Raw genomic sequence first — 20,209 nt, 5'->3', positions numbered from 1 at the left:
TACAAATTGTTGAGCCCAATTTCCACTAAGCTGTTCCGCTGAAGGATATTGTTGAAAAATTCATCAGCTAAGCAAACATTACCAAGGCACCAACCACGAACAGTTTGTCGCATGTGGTATTGACTGGTAACCCATATCTGCTAAGCCCGTTTAGTGCTAAACAACTTCGGACCTTGGCTGTACACGTTGGACATGTCCGGCTTCAGTGAAACTGTGCTACGGGAAACAAAAAACCAAATTCACAGAGCGAATGATGCTTAGCATCTTTGGAGACCCTGTGGTCACAGCTCTCTTTCTCTCTCTCTGTACGAAGCCAAATTTCATAGAGCTGCTAAGCAGGAATGATATCGGTTACAAATTGTACATGTGACATTGTAGCTGGGCTGGTAACCTTACTCTGGTAAGCAGTTTTTTTTATGCTTAGCTACTTTGTGTCTAGCTCCATGAAATTGGGTAGTAGCTCCATGAAATTGGGAGAGAACTAAAGAGTAAGTTCTGTCAACTTGGACCCCAATGACACAATATTCACTGCACTATGTGGCCTTTCACGATACTCCCATTGTACAATGGCACTGGTACCTGCAACTTTGAAACTCTATCCTAACATAACTCTAGACTTGGCATAAATACTGCCCTCTATAGTCCACGCAGAGGTTGACTTTTTCCACATAAAGATTTAAATTTCCGTTTTGTTTCTCCATAACAACTATGGTACTGATTGAATATCTAAAGCAGGGCATGGCTAATTTTTCTTCCCGCAATCTGTAAATCGGCCTGCGTATGTGAATAGACCTTCACGCAAATACTTGGTACTTGCGGGTGTAGCTAGTGATCAAGTTTGGTCATGGCTAGACCCAGTATGCCCCTCAATCAACAGTTAGCCCCTCGCGAAATGATTATTTGCGAAATGGTCTATGGAACTAAACATAAACTTGCTGCACCATAAAAGGGTATCTAGCCGTAAAACAAACAGTTACTAAACATATTTACAAAGAACAGATAGTACTCTTCACATGATAGAAAATAACTACGCCAGCATCAAAACTCTCATCGCTTAAGGCTCGTTCCTTTTTCACGAAGAAATCTTTCACGAAATGTTGCAATTCTTCTAGTAGGCAAAGGACACATGAAATTCTTTTTAGTTTAATCTACATCAATCTTGCTTTGTACAATGATATCATCGAGAACTCCTGATAAGGGAGTACACGCTACAACCAGCCATGAAAAAAAGTGACATTTGTGTCGACAAGAAATCCTGGGACATTCATTTCAAAGTATCAGCCACATCTTTGGCTTCTTCGTTTGCTGGAAAATGTTAGTTTCATCATCGACACATATTTTAAAATGGGGTAAGTTTTTTACAACCCCTGAAACACTGTTCTTAAAAGCGTCTTAATAAGAGCTAAAGGCAAAATATGTTCCGTCATCAAAATTAATTTTTTACCTTTTATTTTTATTTTAGCTGTTTGTAAACTTTTCAATTGACAATCCTAATTCTATAAAAGCAGTACCTCTTAAAAAACGTTGCAAGTAAATAAAAAAACAAACACACGACGCAATTTTTCTAATCGTCTTCGCCACCGCCGTACATATCGGCAAGTTTCTTGAACGGCGGTCCCCAGTCGTTGAGATAGTCGTAGTTCTGGTCTCCGTCTGAGCTGCTGCTGTTCAGGGAGCTGAGGGAGCCCGCTGAGGAACCCTCACCCTCGTAGTCAAAGTCCCTCATGGTGTCGTTGGAGTCGGGGTCGTCATCCGCACCCTTCAGACGATCGTTGATGAAGTCACCGACGTTGGGATCGTCACCTGGAAATACACAGATTTAACGGTAGGGTAATAGATTGTTTTTTTGTCGTTTTAGCAACATCATAAATAAAGAGCGTAGGAATATTCTATCAAGTAGGGTTGACCTACATGTACACATGGTGTAGGCTCCAATAGAAGTTTCAGGCTACTCAATCGCAGATTTAAGTAGGGAGAATATCATGTCTGAATGAAGGTCACAAGTGAAAGTTTAATTTTTGCAGAAATCAGTGTCTTCTTGCCGAGACAATGTCTACAAACTGTCAAGGTATTTCAATTTCAAAGAAGTTTTCACAAGCTGGATTAATTTGAAGGCAAGAATCCCTGAAAAAAATCCTCACAAATCATTAGTATCATAGGTCTAAAACATCAGAAAAAGACTTAGATAAATGGAATGAACTTAGGCACCAACAAGGCCACAAACTTACCAGGGGCTCTTGGCGCTCTGTTCAGCGGTGCCTCCGTCACAGGCGGCTTGATGTAATCGTCCATCGGGATCGGGTCGATGGGTTTCCTGAGCGTGCTCACATCATACGCGTCTTGGTCCTCCTCCCCGCCTCCCTCCTCATCGTAGTTGATGAAATTCTCCCGGATGTCGTCGTCTGGGTCGATGGCGAGGGCCAAGGCCTGCTTCTGATCGTGGCTACGCTTGTAGAGGACGAACGCAAGCAGCAGTACTAAGGGTAGCAGAATATTCATAAAAATAATAATAATAATAAGCATTTGTAATATGCAATATCAATCTTAAAGGCACTGGACACTATCGGTAATTACTCAAAATAATTGTTAGCTTAACAATTTACTTGGTAACAAGCAATGGTGAGCTGTTGATAGTATAAAACATAGTGAAAAACAGCTCCCTTTGAAGTTACGTAGTTTTACGAGAAAGAAGTAATTTTCCACTAAAATATTTGAATTTGACTTCGAGACTTCAGCTTTTTTTTGTAAATTGTCATTAACCTCCATACTGCGGAGTGAGTTCTATATAAGTTTCAACGCTTCTCTAGTCATCGTCAAGAAACTAGTAATCTCCGGAAGATGACTAGAGCAAGCTAGTCGAAATGCACACATGGTGTTACCACAAACCAAATATATATGAACTACTTACTGATGATGATGATGAGGCAGAGAATCATGGCGAGAATGGCCCCAAGGTCTAGACCCAGCGTGGTGATGACGAACGCTTTCTCTGTGCCGCATATCGACCCGATGTACCCATCCAAGCAGTCGCACCTGAACCCAATGACCAGTTCCACGCACTTGCCGCCGTTCAGGCATGGGCTGCTGTCGCACTCGTCGATGGGTTTGCAGACGCCGTTGGCCTCGTCCTCCATGGAGCCGTCTGGGCATCTGCAAAGGAAAATCAAAATCACAAGTTAAAGGTTGAGGGGATAAGATTGGCTCAGGGGTTTTCCAAAACATGGAAAGATTGGTTTGTTTTTAGGGAATTTTCTGCAGAATCTGGGAGAGATGAGAGCTCTGCCTTACACTGATGCGAACTCGTGGCGTATCTTGGCCTAGCGGATAAGAGCACTGGACTTCGATAGTTCTGATAAGCAGAGTGTGGGTTTGAGTCCTTGAGCAAAACACTTAACCATGACTACTGTGTCCTTCCGTTAGGAGGTAAAGCCGTTGGCCCCGGGCGTTGTGTCACACACATAAAAGAAACCAGCGCACCTATTGGAAAGAGAAGGGGTTTGCCCCAGTGTTCCTGCTTTGATTGGCTGCATATTGCGCCACAGTGCTTTGTAAACCACAAGGAATTGGTCTCATACTTCAAGCTCCACAAATACCTTACAGGAAAATAATGAATGTTGAAGCGCCTTGAGTGTCACTGAATGACGGATATGAGCGCTATACATTGGAATAAAACTTCAAGCTCCACAATACCTTACAGGAAAATACTGAATGTTGAAGCGCCTTGAGTGTCACTGAATGACGGATATGAGCGCTATATATTGGAATCAAACTTCAAGCTCCAAAATACCTTAAAGGAAAATAATAAATGTTGAAGTGCCTTGAGCAATATCGAGTGACGAATATCAGCGCTATTTAAGACGCCCTTATATAAACAGATACTTACCCACAAGTGTATTTCCTCCATAGGTCAATACAGATGTATGACGCTGGACAGGGGTTGCTCAAGCATGGGTCGTAACTTGAGCAGCCTTCAATCACACCATTAGATGGGGTCGCTGTGCCGTACGTCGTTGATCCCGAGAATCCCAGATAGAAGTTGTTGATGCGAGGATCGTTCATACATCCTGTGTTGTGAGGAACGATGTAATTTTGTTAAAGTCATGTTAAAGATCAACTTGAACTAACTCTTTTTATTCTGTTGTGTTAAGTTTTCCTCCCTATAATTTTCTTGAACAATTTTGGTTGTAACAACTAGACCCCCCCCCCCCCCCAAATATTGAGCTACTGTTTTGGTTTGAAGATAATGATGAAAGCTTCCCTTGAAGTACTAGTAAATAAGTTGTACATGCTAAAACTAACTGTTGTCTCCTGAGCTGAACATTATGTTTCTGACATTGTTTTACTCATTTCTCAATAACTACAGCACCTCAGCAAGTAATATTTTAAGGGAAGCTTTCTATTAATTTTTTTACTGTTTAAGTTTAATGTAAGTCTGTGGACATTGTGATTTGTGTTACAAAAAGTACCCAGACTTTTACGATTTTGTTTTTTCATGAAGCTTGGCATTTAAAGTATATACTGATAAATATCTACCAATGAAATCTTGGGAGATCTCCACAACCCTGACGACAAACGCTCCCAGGATCAGACTGTTAGGATCGACCTCCAGCCTGCTGTACAAACTCTCATGGTTCTCCTTCTGTCTGACGCCGCCACCGCCGTCGATCTTCACCGTGATGTAGTAATCAAAGCGCTCCAGGCGGACCGTGTGCCAGTCCCCATCGTCCACGGCGTACTGGTCAAGGTGGACGGATTTCTCCCCGTCGCCCAGATTCCAGCGACTCCTGACGAAGCCATCAACCAACTGCAAAGAGAGAGAGAGAAGAGGAAAGTTAAAATCCACTTTGATTCTGCAAGGACTGGCGACAATTCGTTTATTACTCAAGAAGCTTGGAAAAGCTAGGTATTTTGAAGAAAATAGATTAACCCTTTTATAGCAGCCAAAATAGTACAGAGGCCCAAACTCATAGAGCTTAAAACAGTGCTCAACACATTTCTGCTATTAGCAGGATACCAGTCGCGAACTCTACATGTGACATGGTTATGTTGCTGGTAACCTTATTCTGGTAAGCACAATTTTGTTGTGCTTAGCTGCCTGAGAAAAAAATATTGCTTGGAACTTTTTCTGCTGAGCAAAAAACCAAGCAAGATACCAGTCGCAAATTGCACATGTGACATAGTAGTTTGGCTGGTAACCTAATACTGGTAAGCATAATTTTGTTGTGCTTAGCTGCTAATAATCAGTCGGGGAAATAAATGCCGTATCTCTAACCTCTATAGATGTGAATTCCAAGCCGTTCTGGTTGGTGATCATCCAGAGCAGACCTTCTTTCATCCGTGTGCGGAACGTCACTTGGTAGTCACCCATGCGATTGTCCAGCTGGGCTGCAGGCAGTAGCTGGTAGTTGACGTAACTGTCAGTAGCAAAGTCGTAAGGTGGGGTTGCTGTGGAGAAAGAAAGATCGTAACAAAACAAATAGAATTTGATACGTTTCGATTCCCTTCAGGAGATTTTTCTTTACACTGATTAATGTTGGTCATTTTCAAAAATAACTTCAAACTGCTGTTGTTTGATTAGGTGAGGTTTGCGGTAGTACCATGTTTAAATCTCTTTTGAGTAGTGTTGGTTCTGAAAAGAACCGATGGTCGACAACTCAACGCTTCGCTTTTTCCTTTTGACTATTCAAAAGAGGTTTACACAGGGTGCGGCCGCAAACCTCACCTAGTTATACTTCCACCATGCAAAGTTTCAAATCCTACTTACTGTAGTTTGATTGTGTAGTTTTTTTGTGTGGGGTTGGGGAGGGTTTTTTTTTTTTTTTTTTGGTGGGGGGGGGGGGGGGTTTTTTGGGTGGGGGGGGTGAAGCAATTTGAAAGTATCACTTACATGTATCGCACACATCTCCCATGAAGCCTGGATGACACAGACAGACAAAGGTGTTGAAGTCTCCCTCACATGTCCCGTTGTTACACTCCCCGCATTCCAGACGGGAGCATCCCGGCTCCGTGCCGACGGTCTTCCCAGGCGTCTGGAGATCGTACACCGCGCCGTCCTGCTCGACGTTTCTCATGCAGCCGTCAAAGCCAGCCCCGAAGGTGATCTCGCTAGGGTAGGTAAAAGCGGAGGATTGGTCCACCCCGCCGAGTTGAAGGGGTGTGTTGACATTGAGAAACCTAGAAGGGGAAAGAACAGGTTGTTCATAACTTCTGTAGCTTTCTAATAGATGTTAAATTTGCATCAGAGATACAGAATATTATTTGGTTCTCTATCTTAGGGCTAGATAGCTCAGTTTGTAGAGCGCGGGAGTTATACCGGAGGTCGTTTATTGAAATTCATCGCTAGTCAATTTGTCTTTGTTCAACCTATAGAAAAAGAACCCGGACAATGCTGAGTGCATCATTGTGCATGTGATTTCCTCTTGAGACCATTTTTATGGGTGCGCATACGCCTTTTTTAAAGTGTGTATGGTAACATGCTTTGCCATACAGCAGAGGTCATTAACGTTAACTAATGAAATCATAAAGAAACGGTCTTTAAGCGGCGTCATCTTGCCCTTTTGCCGTACACCCGTGTCACGCGATGATGATTTTGCCATACATGCAGTATCGATACGCCGCATCCACAGACGACACAGAGGGTGGCCGAGCTCAGCGTTGTCCAGGGTTCCATTTCTATGGTTCAACCCCAAATTATTATTATTATTAAACATGGTTTATTTTCTTTGAGAGAAGACAAGGGTGTATACTGACTTGTTATCTCCGGGTGTGACGCCTGTGCTTTTACAATCCTCAGTTTGCTGGATGGTGGAACTGGAGGCCTCTGTGATGTTTGCACTCTTACAACGATCCAGCATGAACTCAACGCTCTAAATCACGATAAAGGAGATGAAGAGAAAATTAATGTTATAAGCGAGACATCGTAAAATATGGGCACATAAATGTATTCCAAGATTTCTGAGACAGCACATTGTAAACGGTTAAGCCTGGTTAATACTTCCAATTGTTATTCAATTGAATTAAAGTACCTCGATGTGTAAGGTTTCAGTGATTTTTTTTACTGTGAATGTGACAATTATCTTGCAAGAGTATCAAAGTGAACTTAAGACATAACACAAGTATAATAATAATAATAATAATTATAATTTGGGGGGGCTAATCGTCCTTACTCGCAGCTAGAGCAGAATTGCGAAGAACGTGGCTACAACGTGTTCGATAAGCAGGCATGCAAGGGCGCAATCAGCTGCCAGCCACATCAACCCATTATGACCACGGAGCACAGCCAAGATCGAAAGTGTTTGATTTTTTCCTGAGGGTGGAAAACCGGACAGTCTGGGATACCCTCGTGGCACAGCAGAGAACCACCGCACAACTCAACTCACATATGGCCCCGACCTGGAAGCACACCGGGGTCACCTTGGTGAGAGGCGAGCGCTTTACGCACAAGCCAACCGTGCCACCAAATAGATCTTCTTCGAGTTCATCTCATTTTGAGTTCATCTCATTTTGATGATGGTCTTGTAAATAGATACTGGTCTGGTGGAGCATGCAGATGTGCATACTAACCATAAACCTAATTTATATTAAAGAACTAGAGGGACTACTCGCTAAGTCACACATGGAACCAGCTGACCCACCATAGGCCAAAAAACCTTTGGCTCAATTGCTTACAAATGTCTGCTCAGGAAAATGTTGACTCTATGTTGACAGGACTTTTGTTGTATCAATGCTACACAAACCCCTCACACAAAATTCATACCTTTCCATCCCGATAGACATCCAGTCGATGCCACTTGCCATCGCCGAGGTCCGCGGTGCTAGGGATTTCCATCCTAAGCGTTCCAGATCCCAGGTTGATGTACAACACCGGCTTCTTGCTCTCCAACTGGATCAGAATGAAATCCATCGGCAGGTCCCCGGGGGTCAGAGGGGTCATGGGGCCGTTGTAGAGTATCACGCCGTCCGGTAGCGTAGTGATGAACTCCACCATGGTGTGTGTCTGCTCGCACTGCTGCAGGGAACTGAAGTGAGCGAAGCCGTTCTTGAATTCGCGCATAGTCTGCTCGCAGTTTGGACCATTGAATCCAGTTGGGCAAGTACACCTGTAGGAGCGCCACAAAATTATTAAAATTACAAAATTTGAACATTTTTGTAATTTTGAGGTTACATCCTCTTTCTAGATTACCATAATATGCGATAAAATTTAATCGTCTTTACAAATCATAATAGTTTTAGATTTAATCATCTTTCAAGATTTTTATAGTTTTGGGAGGTTTAAAATCATTCTTCCAAGTTACTAATTAATGGGGTGATACATGAAAAAGATAAAACCAATAAAGAAAAAAAAACCACACCAAATAATCAACTTACGTATGTCCCCCACCCTGGGTGTCTTTACAAGTACCACCGTTCAAGCACGCGTCAAAGTCACACGGCCCAGGCTGTTGGACGTCCGCCCCACACACGCACTTGGCCACAGTGCGCGTGGTGATGGACGTGAAGGAGGCTGAAGGAGTGTTGACCACAGTGGGTGTAGTGTCTATCTCTAGGACGTTGGTGCACGCAGACTCGCAAGCCGACTCCATCAGACACATATCAATCTTGATCATACCGATGGTCACGCCCAACGCTTCCGCAATCTGTACACAGCGAGGAAAAAACAATAGGAAGTTACACCATAGACTTGACTGGGTCGATAATAGAGAGTTTTGCAAATACGCGAATGTGAAAGTTTTTCTTTCAACTTTCTCTTGCAATTTTGATGACCAATCAAGTCAAAACTTTCACAGATTTGTTATTTGATGCATATGTTGGGATAGACCAACTGAGAGTACAATTACCAACAATGTCCAGCGGTAAATTTTAACAAACTCTTCCAAACTTAAAATCAATCTTAGAGACCATACCCTCTGTTGCCCATGGTCTTGGCCTTCAAAGGTTCGTTTATGCATATATGTTGGGATACACTAAGTGAGAATACTGGTCTTTAACAATTACCAAAGGAGACGCAGCCCTCTGTTTCTCAGGGTCTTGGCCTTGATGCCTCTTGAAAACTTTCCCGTAGTTAAAAAACAGAATTCTAATAGAAATTTTCAATGGTCTGTTATTTTATGCATATGTCAGGAAACACCAAGTTAGAATACTGGTCTTTGACGATTACCAAAGGTCATTTGATCTTAATAAGACAGTGGATAAAGCATACCAATGAAGATAAACAACCTTCATCCTGTACTTGTTGTGACAGCGTTAAAAACATCATAACACAGTCTTGCTTGGCGCTGGTTTTTCAGTATTGATTTCATTCATCATTTTAATGAGTCTTGAAACCATGCAGGGCGCCGCCAACAGTGTAAAAAACACTCGAGCTCGAAGGGGAAGAGGGGGGGGGGGGTGGGGGAGGGGAGGGAAAACAAGACTTACCCTGTCCCTGTTCTCTAGAGCTGCCCCGTCCATCTTCTCCGGTGGGTAAAACGGCGACCCGTGAGCAGAGTAACGAACGTCAACGGTGTTCGGCTGCCCCTTGACATTAATGATGCTAAAGATGTCCACATTCTCCGGTTTAGCGGGGATGATCTCGGCAAGGATTCCCTTGAGGATGTCGATCTTGCTCAGCGACCCATCAGCCGGCGTCTGGATCAGCTCCTCGGCAGTCACACCCTCGAAGCGGAAGGAGCCGGAGCTCCGAACGGCTTCCTCCGGCAGGTCGCGCACGTCTACAATGACCGTGGATTCCGCTTCTGGGAACACGTTTTCATCCTTCACTATGACGTCAAACTCGTACAGGCCACCTGGTGTGCCTGCTAGGATGGTCACTTGACCGGTGTCCTCGTTAACCTGTGGGTTTTAAGCGAAGACGGTACAATGAAAAACAAAACTATACTGTCAAACGCCAAATTTCATGGAGCTTCTGCAACACAAAAAGTAGTACCTCACAAATGCTTACCAGAAATAGGTTATTTATATATATATTTTATCCATACATATTTATCCATACACTGATGTGTGTAGCACTGTACACTCAGTACTTTCCCAAGTCCTGTGAAAAAATATCACAGGCATATTACTCGGATGGGATTCGAACCCACGACCCTTGCAATTCTAGAGCAGTGTCTTACCAACTAGACTACCGAGATTGCCCGGTAGCTAGAGGCAGTTCGAATCCTATGTTTTGGCAGTGTTTTTTTTTTTGGGGGGGGGGAGGGGCGGTGACACCATGTGTGTATTTACTTGGTAGGTAGAGTTTGTTCTTTAAAGAACTGTCTTGCTATTTATTCTACTACCACGGATTAGATTTTTCAGATTTTTAAGGGAGACTTCTCAGTTCTGAAAAGATTTGTCCTGCAGAACAAGATAACCAGCCTTGAAGCATCATGGTTACAAGTATCTCGCTTCAGGAAACAGGTCTCACAACTGGTACTCTAACCCACACTCTGCTGATCAGAAACACCAGAGTTTGAATTCGGTGCTCTAAACCGCTAGGATTTGACATGCCAGGTATAGAGTGTCTGTCTGTTTGTTTGTTTGTTTGTTTGTTCGTTTGCATATAATGCACTCACCTGAAAGTATTCGGAAGGGAATTCGCTCTTTGTTGAGTAGGTCTTGTCCTCAATGGTATCAGGATCCAGTACGCCAACGAAACCGATTGGAGAAGTGGGAATGTTTCCTAAAAAAAAATAGCAAGATAAAAAATAGATAAATTATGACATCACTCTAAAAATACGCGAAGGTATATCATGCAATCTGTGCTGCTGAGTATTTCAACAATGGATTTGTTTTCAATTCTCTTTGTATATCAATGTGGGTTTTCCTTTTACAGCAAGGTAAACAAAGTTTAAGTACCACAGTCATCATGGAGCTCACACCATCAATGGCAATGTTTAGTACTTTTACAATGTTTCTATAATTTGCTTATGTTTATAAGTTCATTTTAACAAGTCATAGGTACGCATAATTAAAACATGCCTGTTTACATCATACAAATGAAACTAGTTTAAACTCAACTGAGGGGGCTTTTATTAAAATCAGCTGAACAAAGCACAGGCAGACAGTTGTGCATAGTTTAAAAACAAGAGGAACTTTTTTAACCCTATTCGAGTACATCAACGCAGGTTACAAAACATCCACTGAAATCAAATCAAGTCACTTTTGGCCGAAAAAACTCTCAACCAATTGATTTAAAATTTGCACACATAATTCCTTTTTATTTCTCATTCAGATTTTTGTTCAGTCATTCTATTTTACTCGTAGGCATTCAAGACCACACTTTGACCATTCTTAAAATTGAAATTCTCCTACTTGGTTTACACTTGATGTAGTTGAATGGTAAACCAGCTCTTGCTGTTGGCTTTCATGAAAATGAACGAGTCTTGTGGTCTATTAAATGATATTGATTGATCTTATTTGACCAGTGAATGCCAAACTGATGCAATGCATCTGAGTTACGGAGCATTCATTTTCAAACGAAATTGAATGAGCCTGTTGTTAAAATGCAGGCATGCAACTGTAACTTCACCCAAATAGAGGAAATTAGAAAATATCAATGATTTTGTACAGTATTTTTCAATTATGAATGGTAAAACTGAGATTAAAAAAAAGATGGTAATCAGCTGATCCAAGAAAAAGTCGCATGTCTCATAATGAATGGATATTTGTTGAAATTGACCGGGAAAACTTATCCTACACAGACATGTTGTTGCACTCAACACATGGTGTTATTACAATCTGTGATTATGTTAGTAGTACACAACTCAAATGAAATTAGTTCAAATATGATGAAGGGGCAATCCAGTTGTAGCCCTCGCCATAGACTGGTGCCCTGTCTTCATCAGCAAAAGCCAGGCACTGGTCTTAAGGCCCCCCAATGATTTCATTTGATACAATGTCTGTGTTACGATTGGTTGAAGGTGATTGACATGTGCCAGCTTGCACTTTGGACCGTCTGTATACAATGTAGGTGTGCATAATGTTGTGTACATCATGTAGTGTTGTTTTATTCAAAATGCATATATGTAAATGTGTGAATTGACTGTGAATCTCCAAGTGAAATGAATGCAAGGTCAATGGTCAAAGGTACATTTGTAGAGATCTGTACATCCGCTTAGGGCTGGTATCTAGCATTATTCACAAGCCTTGAAGTGTGACCATGGTAGCCATGATGGCCACCAAAAGGAGACTTTGGAACACTAGATACATGTAGCAGCAGACTTACCAGGGCCCAATTTCATGGCTCTGCTAAGCAGAGAAACGGTGCTTACAGAAGCAGGGAAGTATGCTTAGGGCAAGCGTGTTTCACAGGTTACCGGCAAATTTTGGCTTGTGCACTCGTGTACTCCACGTTGCTATGCATTCTCTGCTTACAGCTAGCGCAGAAATTCGGGGCTTGCACATAAGCAGAGAGTGGTGACCGTAAGCGCAGAATTCGGTGATAAGCAGAGCCATGAAATTGGACCCTGGGTAAATTTCAATTGTAGATCTGAGCATCTGCACATTACCAAGAACTGTGGATTTACCTGGTATGTCTGATGCCACCTAGCGTACCAAAGTTTCCCCATTCGGCCATGAACTAACTTTCCATTACTCTACAGACTACGGGCCATGTCACAGGAGGCAATTTCAGGCAACCAGTTCCAGGTAATCTCCAAGAAGAAAGAGCATTCCCATTTGATTGTTAACATTTTTCTTGTGTGAATCGTAAGGCAATGTTTTAAAATCGACTCGTGTGCTACCAAAGTGTTCCTGTAGCATCCACTGAAGTTGGTTGCCTCCAAGTTGACTGCAAAAGTTGCCTCGTGTGACAAGGCCCTTAGAGTTCAAACATTCAGTTCTCTTTAAGACTACGGTAGACAGAGAACAGTCCCTTGTTAAAAAAAAATATTGGCAAAATAAAAACACTCAGGGTGAGTGTACAGTTGCCATCATTAAGCCGTTTTTTGAGATAGGTTGTACACATCCCTTTAAAGACAGTGGACACTATTGGTAATTGTCAAAGACTAGTGTTCTCACTTGGTGTATCTCAACATATGCATAAAATAACAAACCTGTGGAAATTTGAGCTCAATTGGTCATCAAAGTTGCGAGATAATAATGAAAGAAAAAAACCCTTGCCATACGAAGTTGTGCACGTTTAGATGCTTGATTTCGGAACCTCAAATTCTAATTTTGAGGTCTTGAAATCAAATTCGTGGAAAGTTACTTCTTTCTCAAAAACTATGTCATTTCAAAGGGAGCCGTTTCTCACAATGTTTTACACTATTAACCTCTCTGCATTACTTGTTACCAAGTAAGGTTTTACGCTCATAATTATTTTGAGTAATTACCAATAATGTCCACTGCCTTTAAGACTATTTGGTTTTGGAAAAAATTTGTCTGTATACGCCAAAACCAAACAGTGCACTCATTAAGTGGCCACCATACCTCAAAAAAGGCTCATATGTTATTAAACTCGAGCGGGAGGCACAATTGGGTGCAAAACTTGTACATTTCCTTATATTTCAATATGAAGCCACAAACAGACAAGCAAGTTTAAAAAGACAACGAGTAACTGCTTTGCAACAACACTTTGTACAGTAATGTGTTTTTTTTTATGGCACTGAATGCATAACTCAGAAGGCATCCTAAGGGTGCGTTCGTTTAGCTTCCCTGGGTCTACCCCGCAGTGCTCACTCGGGTGAGCCCCTGACTAGAGCTAAACGAACAACCACTCACCGCTCACGTAGTGGCGCCGTTTACCTAGGGCCAGCCCCAAAGTGACCCACTCCACAAGCAGGGCAGTGGGGGCTGACCTGGGTGAGCCCCTGGAATGACGTCAAAGGCTATTCGAAAGTACCAGGGCAGACCGGGGATGACCCAGTGAAGCTAAACAAACGCACCCTTATTGAGTACATAACATAACAATCTTAGGAAAGTATCGAAGCGAACACAAACGGAACATATCATGTTACAGAATACGTCAATAAAACAAGTATTAAGGGAAATGGGAAAACGAGTAATGCTGACAAGGTGGCACAAAAGTGCAAATATGCAGATCATCAAAACATCAAAATGAATGAAGACCACAACACAGGGCGAGTCAAAACGGAGTTGACCAAGATTTTTGATTTAAAAACAAAACAACAGCTAACACGCAAAACCCCAGTGATCCATATATCAAACAAGCATTCTTTCCTACTTATCTGAAAAAAACAATCAAAAATTGATCATTTCTAAGAGAATTTTTTTACTGAAAGCACCAATTTGTTCATAGAGTGTTAATGCTTGACTGAATCTAATCATCTGCGTAAGTAGCAAAGGGTAGTAAAAAAAATCATTTATTTGTTTTGTCAAGTATTCCATGGAAAGCTTGCAAAAAGAGTTCCTTGATCAAAATAGACATAACTCCTCTAAGGAATGATCAATTTCTTTCATACTTCTTTTTCTCATAGGCAAGAAAAAATGCTTGTTAAGTATATGCTTTACTGAACTTTTGAGTGTCATTTGTTTCTTTTGAAAAACATCACCAATCCCCGTCAACTTCTTTTTGACTCACCCTGTATCTCTTATTAGAATAAAAACAAAAGCACCTACCAATCCGTGTTTCGGCAATATTCCCTGCAGAAAGCACAATATGAATGTAGGAAGGTACGGAGGGGAAAGGGAAATAGTCAACCACGGTATGAACAAGCATGCTAAAGCACATGGAGTACACTCTATGACAATGTCAAGGCCGAGTCACACTGCAGTAATAACGAAAACGATGACGATCACGACCCAAAGATAACGCATTCTATTGGTTAAATGAGCGTGTGCTTTCGTTATCGCTGCAGTATGACTCGGCCTTAACTGTTGTTTTCTCATCCCTAAGCTTTCCAAAAACCTGAGCCCAGTTTTATAGAGCTGCAACCCCTTTGGCCTTGGTGCCCCATAAACATCAAGATTGTCCAATATTTAATTTTTCACAATTGATTTCTCTTATGGCCCCCTTAAACATGACACCACAGTGATCTTGTTATTGTTGTTGCTTTCTCCGAAACCTACAAAAAAAACGTGATCACCATAGAATACAGAGCCATTGATTGGAAGGTGTGCAGCACATTCATTGAGCATCCAATCTTGGGTTTCATTAGAGTACTACCAGATTTGTAAATTAGAGTATTACCAGAATTTCTGAATGTCACTTTTTGTTCATTTCTTTACTGCAGGTTCGGCAAGCCTACCACCCAATTTATCAGCGTTCCGCTAAATAAAGAATTCTTCACTTGTATGCACACCACCCAGCAAAGGGCATCATGTTAATGTCCCATAACCGCAAAATTCCACAAGAGTATTGTTATCATGTTGCACACTGCTAGGAAATGCCTCCTTGCCCCCCTGGTCATTGCCTTGGTGCCCTTTACAGTTTCCTCATAGGGTGCCCTTGCCCTTGCAAAAGCGAAGCATACAGGCCCTTTTTCAATGTAAACCAATAAATTTCTACTGAACATCTACAGTAAGCAGTGGCAAAAGGGACTTGGAGAGGAATCAGGGCCCAATTTCATAGAGCTGCTTAACACACAAATTTGCTTAGCATGAATTGTTTGCCTTGATTAAAACAGGATTACCAACCAAATTGTCACGTGATTTTCAGGATAAGCAGACAAAAGCTGAATACATGTAACTGGCAATGTGCAACAAATGGAAATTTGACTGGTACACCTGTTTTTATCAAGGAATAAATTTCATGCTAAGCAAATTTTTGTGCTAAGCAGCTCTATGAAATTAGGCCCAGCTCACAGGATTCTAGTAAGCATAAAATATCCATGGTAAGCAGAGCCATGACAGTGGAGTCTGGAAAGGGAGAAACTGAGCTATGATTCCTACCTTCAAAACTGTAGACCAGCATCGTCTTCGTCCGACCAAAGTGCGGGTTGTCGTTCTTGTCCAAAACTGTGACGATGACGTCGCTGACGCCAATGTTGCCGCCCGGGATCAGTTCAGTGATACGTATTGGGATTGTGTAGAACGCCTGCTCTTCACGGTCGAAGATTATTGGTTTTGTCCTGATAGTGAAAGTGTTACCTGCGGAGGAAATATATCCGGAAGGGGGCAGAGGTATCAATGGTCAGATTCGTTTATATATGTGTATTCAGAACAAACAAGATTCCATATGGTATTTTATTGTTCATTACTGCAATATTTATCCACCCAATTCGGGCGCTTGCACTGTGGATGCTATAAATATAATAAAAAATCAAGCAAAGTATTGTCGTGTTAGTGCACTTGATTGCGAGATCAAAGTCATGGCTAACACAAATTCAAGAGTGGTTCCATTCAGAAAACGTGTGTCCAGGGCCCAATTTGTTAAGCAGAAAACACTGTTGCTAAACACAAAAGGAGTGGGACACCAGTTGCCACAATGTAAATGTTATGGAATTTTGAGTGGTGACCAGTTTCTGTTAAGCAAGCTTATACTGCGCCCGTGCAAGTTTTTTTAAAAAGCCTGTAAGCACAAAAATTAGCGCTACCAACAAGTCTGAGAGAAGCTGCGTCGCTGGCTGTGTTTAAACGCCTCCTCAGGCCATTTATATTCCCCGAACATCCTAATTTGCTCCTCTTGGCTGTTTATTTTTGGCTTGTCGTTGGTCCTTTTTTTTTTGTTGCTTTGTCCCTTATAAATGCCATGTTTTATTATTATTATTACAACCCTAAGGTTACTGCTTTATTCAACACTGCACGCTCCTTTACCGGCTGTGTCTTCATAGGTGAACTTTTCCGTGTCAGGGTTATTAGTGGTGACCACCTCGTACAAGAACTGATCAGCGCCTGTGGTGTCGTCATCCGTTGCTTTCAGCTTGACGACCAACTGAACTGTGCCCACATTCTCTTCGATGGTGGCGTTGTACTCTTCAAAGCGAGGGGGTGTGTCGTTGACGTCATCGAGGACGAGAGTGAGGTTTGCTTTGCCTCTAAGTGGCGGTTCACCTTTAAGGGAGAAAAAAAAGGCATTGATTTAATACAGGGATGAGATTTAAAGGACTGGATACTATTAATTCCTCAAAATAATTGTTAGCATAGACACTTACTAATGTGTTAAACGATCAATGGAGAGATGTTGATAGTATAAAACACTGTGTGAAACGAATCCCTCTGTAGTAACGTCGTTTTCTAGAAAGTAGTTATTTCTCATTAAAACATTTTAATTTGATTTCGAAACCTAAAAATTTGATTTCGAGGTCTCGAATTTAACACAACTTTATGTGACAAGGGTAATTTTTCTTCCATTAATATCTCGCAACTTCGTCGACCAATTGAGTTCAAATTTTCAAAGGGTTGGTTATTTTGTGCAAATGTTGAAATACACCAAGTGAGAAGACTGGTCTATGACAATTACCGAAGGTGTCTAGTGTCTTAAATGGATTTGAAACTTTTAGAAGAATTACTCAAGGGGTCTGGGCCACCCTTGTTCTGCTCAATTAAATTCAATTCAATTTATTATATAAACGTCACGTTTAAAAAAAACCATGAAAATTGTTTTCCAGTGTGCATTCCTAGAACAAAAACACATAGAGGTCTATTGTAGACCATGAACCTCCCAGATGTTACAATTTGGGATAATTAATGACTCTATGCATCACCAGAAATACAAACCCACAGGTTTGGACACGATGTGGACTATTTCTTTCTCCCTTTACGGGTTCTCTCTTAATAGTGGGCCGCTCGCCGAATGCCAGTTACATCATATGAGGACCCGTTTAAATTTATCGCAAGTGGTCTTGCTAGCTTGTTCAGTATTGAAAAGCATCCCTTTTTAGATATAACATATATATATTGACAATGACAAGTTAACTGGTCCTTCAAACTTTAAAGGGTAAACCCTGAATTTGGTGACTGCTTCACATCTTTCCAAGGAGCTTTATCAAGCTCCTTGCCTGATTGGTCAGTGGACCAATAAGGTGCATGGTGTCAATCAGGAACTAACACCCATTCCAGACAGGCGCTCCAGAGTCGTGCCTAACTAAATTCTGAATTCAGTTCGACGCCTGAGCTACTGGACGCGCGCTAGTAGTCGAAAAATCGACAACTGCAGTTGTCGACTCTGGAGCGCCTTGGTTTCAGGCGTCGATCCTATTATGAGCCGAACCTTATGTAAATGTTATGTATAAGTTCACCGTCTAAAACATACAAATTTTTGGGTCGACCTAGAGTTGCTCCTAATCTATTTGTGCGACGCGACTCTGGCGCGCCTGTCTGCAACGGGTGTAAGACCACTCAGAACCACAAACTGGAATCTTACCTAGGTCGGTGGCCCAGAGGATCAAATTGTGTTGGGCTTGAGTCTCTCTGTCCAGCTCTTTGGCGACTCGGACTTCCCCACTACGAGTCGCTCCTGAACCAATCGGCTCCGTTATCATAAACAGACCGTCTGGATCAGTCTCTGGGTCAATTGCAAATCTATTGATGGAATATTTAAATACATTTATTTTACTTTTTAGAGAAAATCAGACAAAAAAAGGAATTTTTTTAAATTCTATAATTCCATATTTATTTTAAGGTTGATTTACTTATAATGTACATTCATCCAAGTATGTGGGACAATTTTGGTAATGTTGACATCTCTGTTATCAATAAGGAATGTTCAAAATGAAAATGCAGAAATATATCCCTTACAAACAAGTCCTATCTATAGGCGAAATGCCTATAGAATCCCATTGGATTCAAATAGGATTCCTTTAAGACTCTTATAGATTTGTCCTCACTTCTTTGATTCCTATAAGATTCCTATACGATTCTTTTAGTGTGTTTTTTTGTAAGGGATGATCATGTATTTTGCCTTTTTTTTTCTTCATACAAAATAGGGAATGAATTTATTTGTTTTTATGAATAATTATTCATTAAGTTTATATTCTACTAAAAAAACATTTGTTCACCTTTGCAAATATCTAATTTTTATTTTGTTTTATTAAAATAGAATTTTAATCCAACAGCAATTAAAAACAAATGTGCTTAGCACAAACACACACTGATGAGCAAATTTCACAAAGCTGCTAAGCAGAAAACAATGCTTAGAAAATGTGTCTACTATAAGCATAAGATAGCAGGGAACCAAGTCACAAACAACATGGTATTTTGGATGATACCCTATTTTGGGCTTATCTTCTTTTCTCTACATTAGCAGATCAATTTACCAAGCACCATTTTTTTCTTCTGCAAAGTGGATCTGAGACATTGTGCTCAGGACACCAGGGCCTAATTTCATGGAGCTGCTAAGCACAAAAACATGATAAGCATGAAATCTTTGCTTTGACAAAAACAGGATTACCAACCAAATTTCCACGTGATTTTCAGGATAAGCGAACAACAGCCAAATACCAGTAACAAGGCAGAAATGTCATGCTAAGCAAATTGTTGTGCTTAGCACTTTTATGAAATTGGGCCCAGGGAGATTTTGTTCGACCAAAAGGAACTTACGTGAAAACACCAAAGTCTCCAGCTTCACTGTCTGTTGCTGTGACTCTCTGTATGACTGTCCCCACAGCTACACTCTCCAGGACATTGGAGGGGTAGTAGGCGGATGGGGTGAATGTCGGAGTGATGTCGTTCACGTCCACCTTAGTGATGGTGACTGTGGTCAAGTCGCTGGGGTTGATGTTGTCAGACACTGTGACGGTCAGCGTGTAGGAGGGCGGAGACGACTCATAGTCCAAGGGCTACAGACGAGAAGGGATACCGAGAAAACTGATTGAAGTTCAATGAATTCAAAGTAAATAGACCTTATGTACATGATGCCATATCAGTAGGGTGTCCTCACATATAGGTAAAATGGCGGCCGTTCATCGGTGAAACCTGTGTGCCGCATGTACATATCTGTGCACTTTGATTGTTTCGACATTGTTTTACCTCTAAGATGCCAGCTGGATGACGTCAATGCACAAGGTCTAATGCGACAACAACACTTTTTGACAAGGCACCCTGTAATGTAAAACATTGCAGGGTGCTATGTAAAAAAGGAGTAGGTCTCATAATTCAAACGTAGTCTCACATACCTTGCGGGAAAATGCCGATGTGCCTCGAGTGACGGATATGCACGCTATGTAAGAAGCCACTATTTTTATTAACAGCATTTTTAGAGCATTGGTTAATGCTCGTGTACATTTAGGCACTCTTGGCTTGATTTAACAAAAACACTTAAGCCTGGTTCATTCATATTTCCTTCGAATGTGAATGCTAGCGAATTTGGCGTCACAACTGTTTTCACTTG

The 20,209-nt window shown here is 41.5% G+C and overlaps 1 protein-coding gene across 4 annotated transcripts in view; it reads right to left on the bottom strand.

Moving 5' to 3' along the window:
- Positions 1–401: 401 nt before the first annotated feature.
- Positions 402–20,209, bottom strand: part of LOC117289196 (neural-cadherin-like) — a 51,496-nt gene continuing 31,688 nt past the window's right edge. For 2 of the 4 annotated variants that reach the window (XM_033770201.1, XM_033770203.1), the window contains 17 exons: positions 19,420–19,658; positions 18,245–18,402; positions 16,696–16,932; positions 15,832–16,029; positions 14,560–14,583; positions 10,554–10,660; positions 9,418–9,831; positions 8,368–8,636; positions 7,757–8,099; positions 6,751–6,866; positions 5,888–6,174; positions 5,273–5,445; positions 4,534–4,804; positions 3,884–4,064; positions 2,909–3,150; positions 2,229–2,477; positions 402–1,803 (listed from right to left, as the gene is read on the bottom strand). In XM_033770201.1, coding sequence (XP_033626092.1) covers positions 1,565–1,803; positions 2,229–2,477; positions 2,909–3,150; positions 3,884–4,064; positions 4,534–4,804; positions 5,273–5,445; positions 5,888–6,174; positions 6,751–6,866; positions 7,757–8,099; positions 8,368–8,636; positions 9,418–9,831; positions 10,554–10,660; positions 14,560–14,583; positions 15,832–16,029; positions 16,696–16,932; positions 18,245–18,402; positions 19,420–19,658 — 3,747 coding nt within the window. In that variant the 3' untranslated portion in view covers positions 402–1,564. The remainder of the gene's footprint in view (positions 1,804–2,228; positions 2,478–2,908; positions 3,151–3,883; positions 4,065–4,533; positions 4,805–5,272; positions 5,446–5,887; positions 6,175–6,750; positions 6,867–7,756; positions 8,100–8,367; positions 8,637–9,417; positions 9,832–10,553; positions 10,661–14,559; positions 14,584–15,831; positions 16,030–16,695; positions 16,933–18,244; positions 18,403–19,419; positions 19,659–20,209) is intronic. The other 2 variants (XM_033770202.1, XM_033770204.1) reach the window with 1 other exon arrangement.

Source organism: Asterias rubens, chromosome 4, assembly GCF_902459465.1.
Source record: "Asterias rubens chromosome 4, eAstRub1.3, whole genome shotgun sequence".
Classification (NCBI taxonomy): Eukaryota; Metazoa; Echinodermata; class Asteroidea; order Forcipulatida; family Asteriidae; genus Asterias; species Asterias rubens.
The sequence above is the reverse complement of the archived record's forward strand: the minus strand, read 5'-3'. Positions and strand labels throughout refer to the sequence as shown.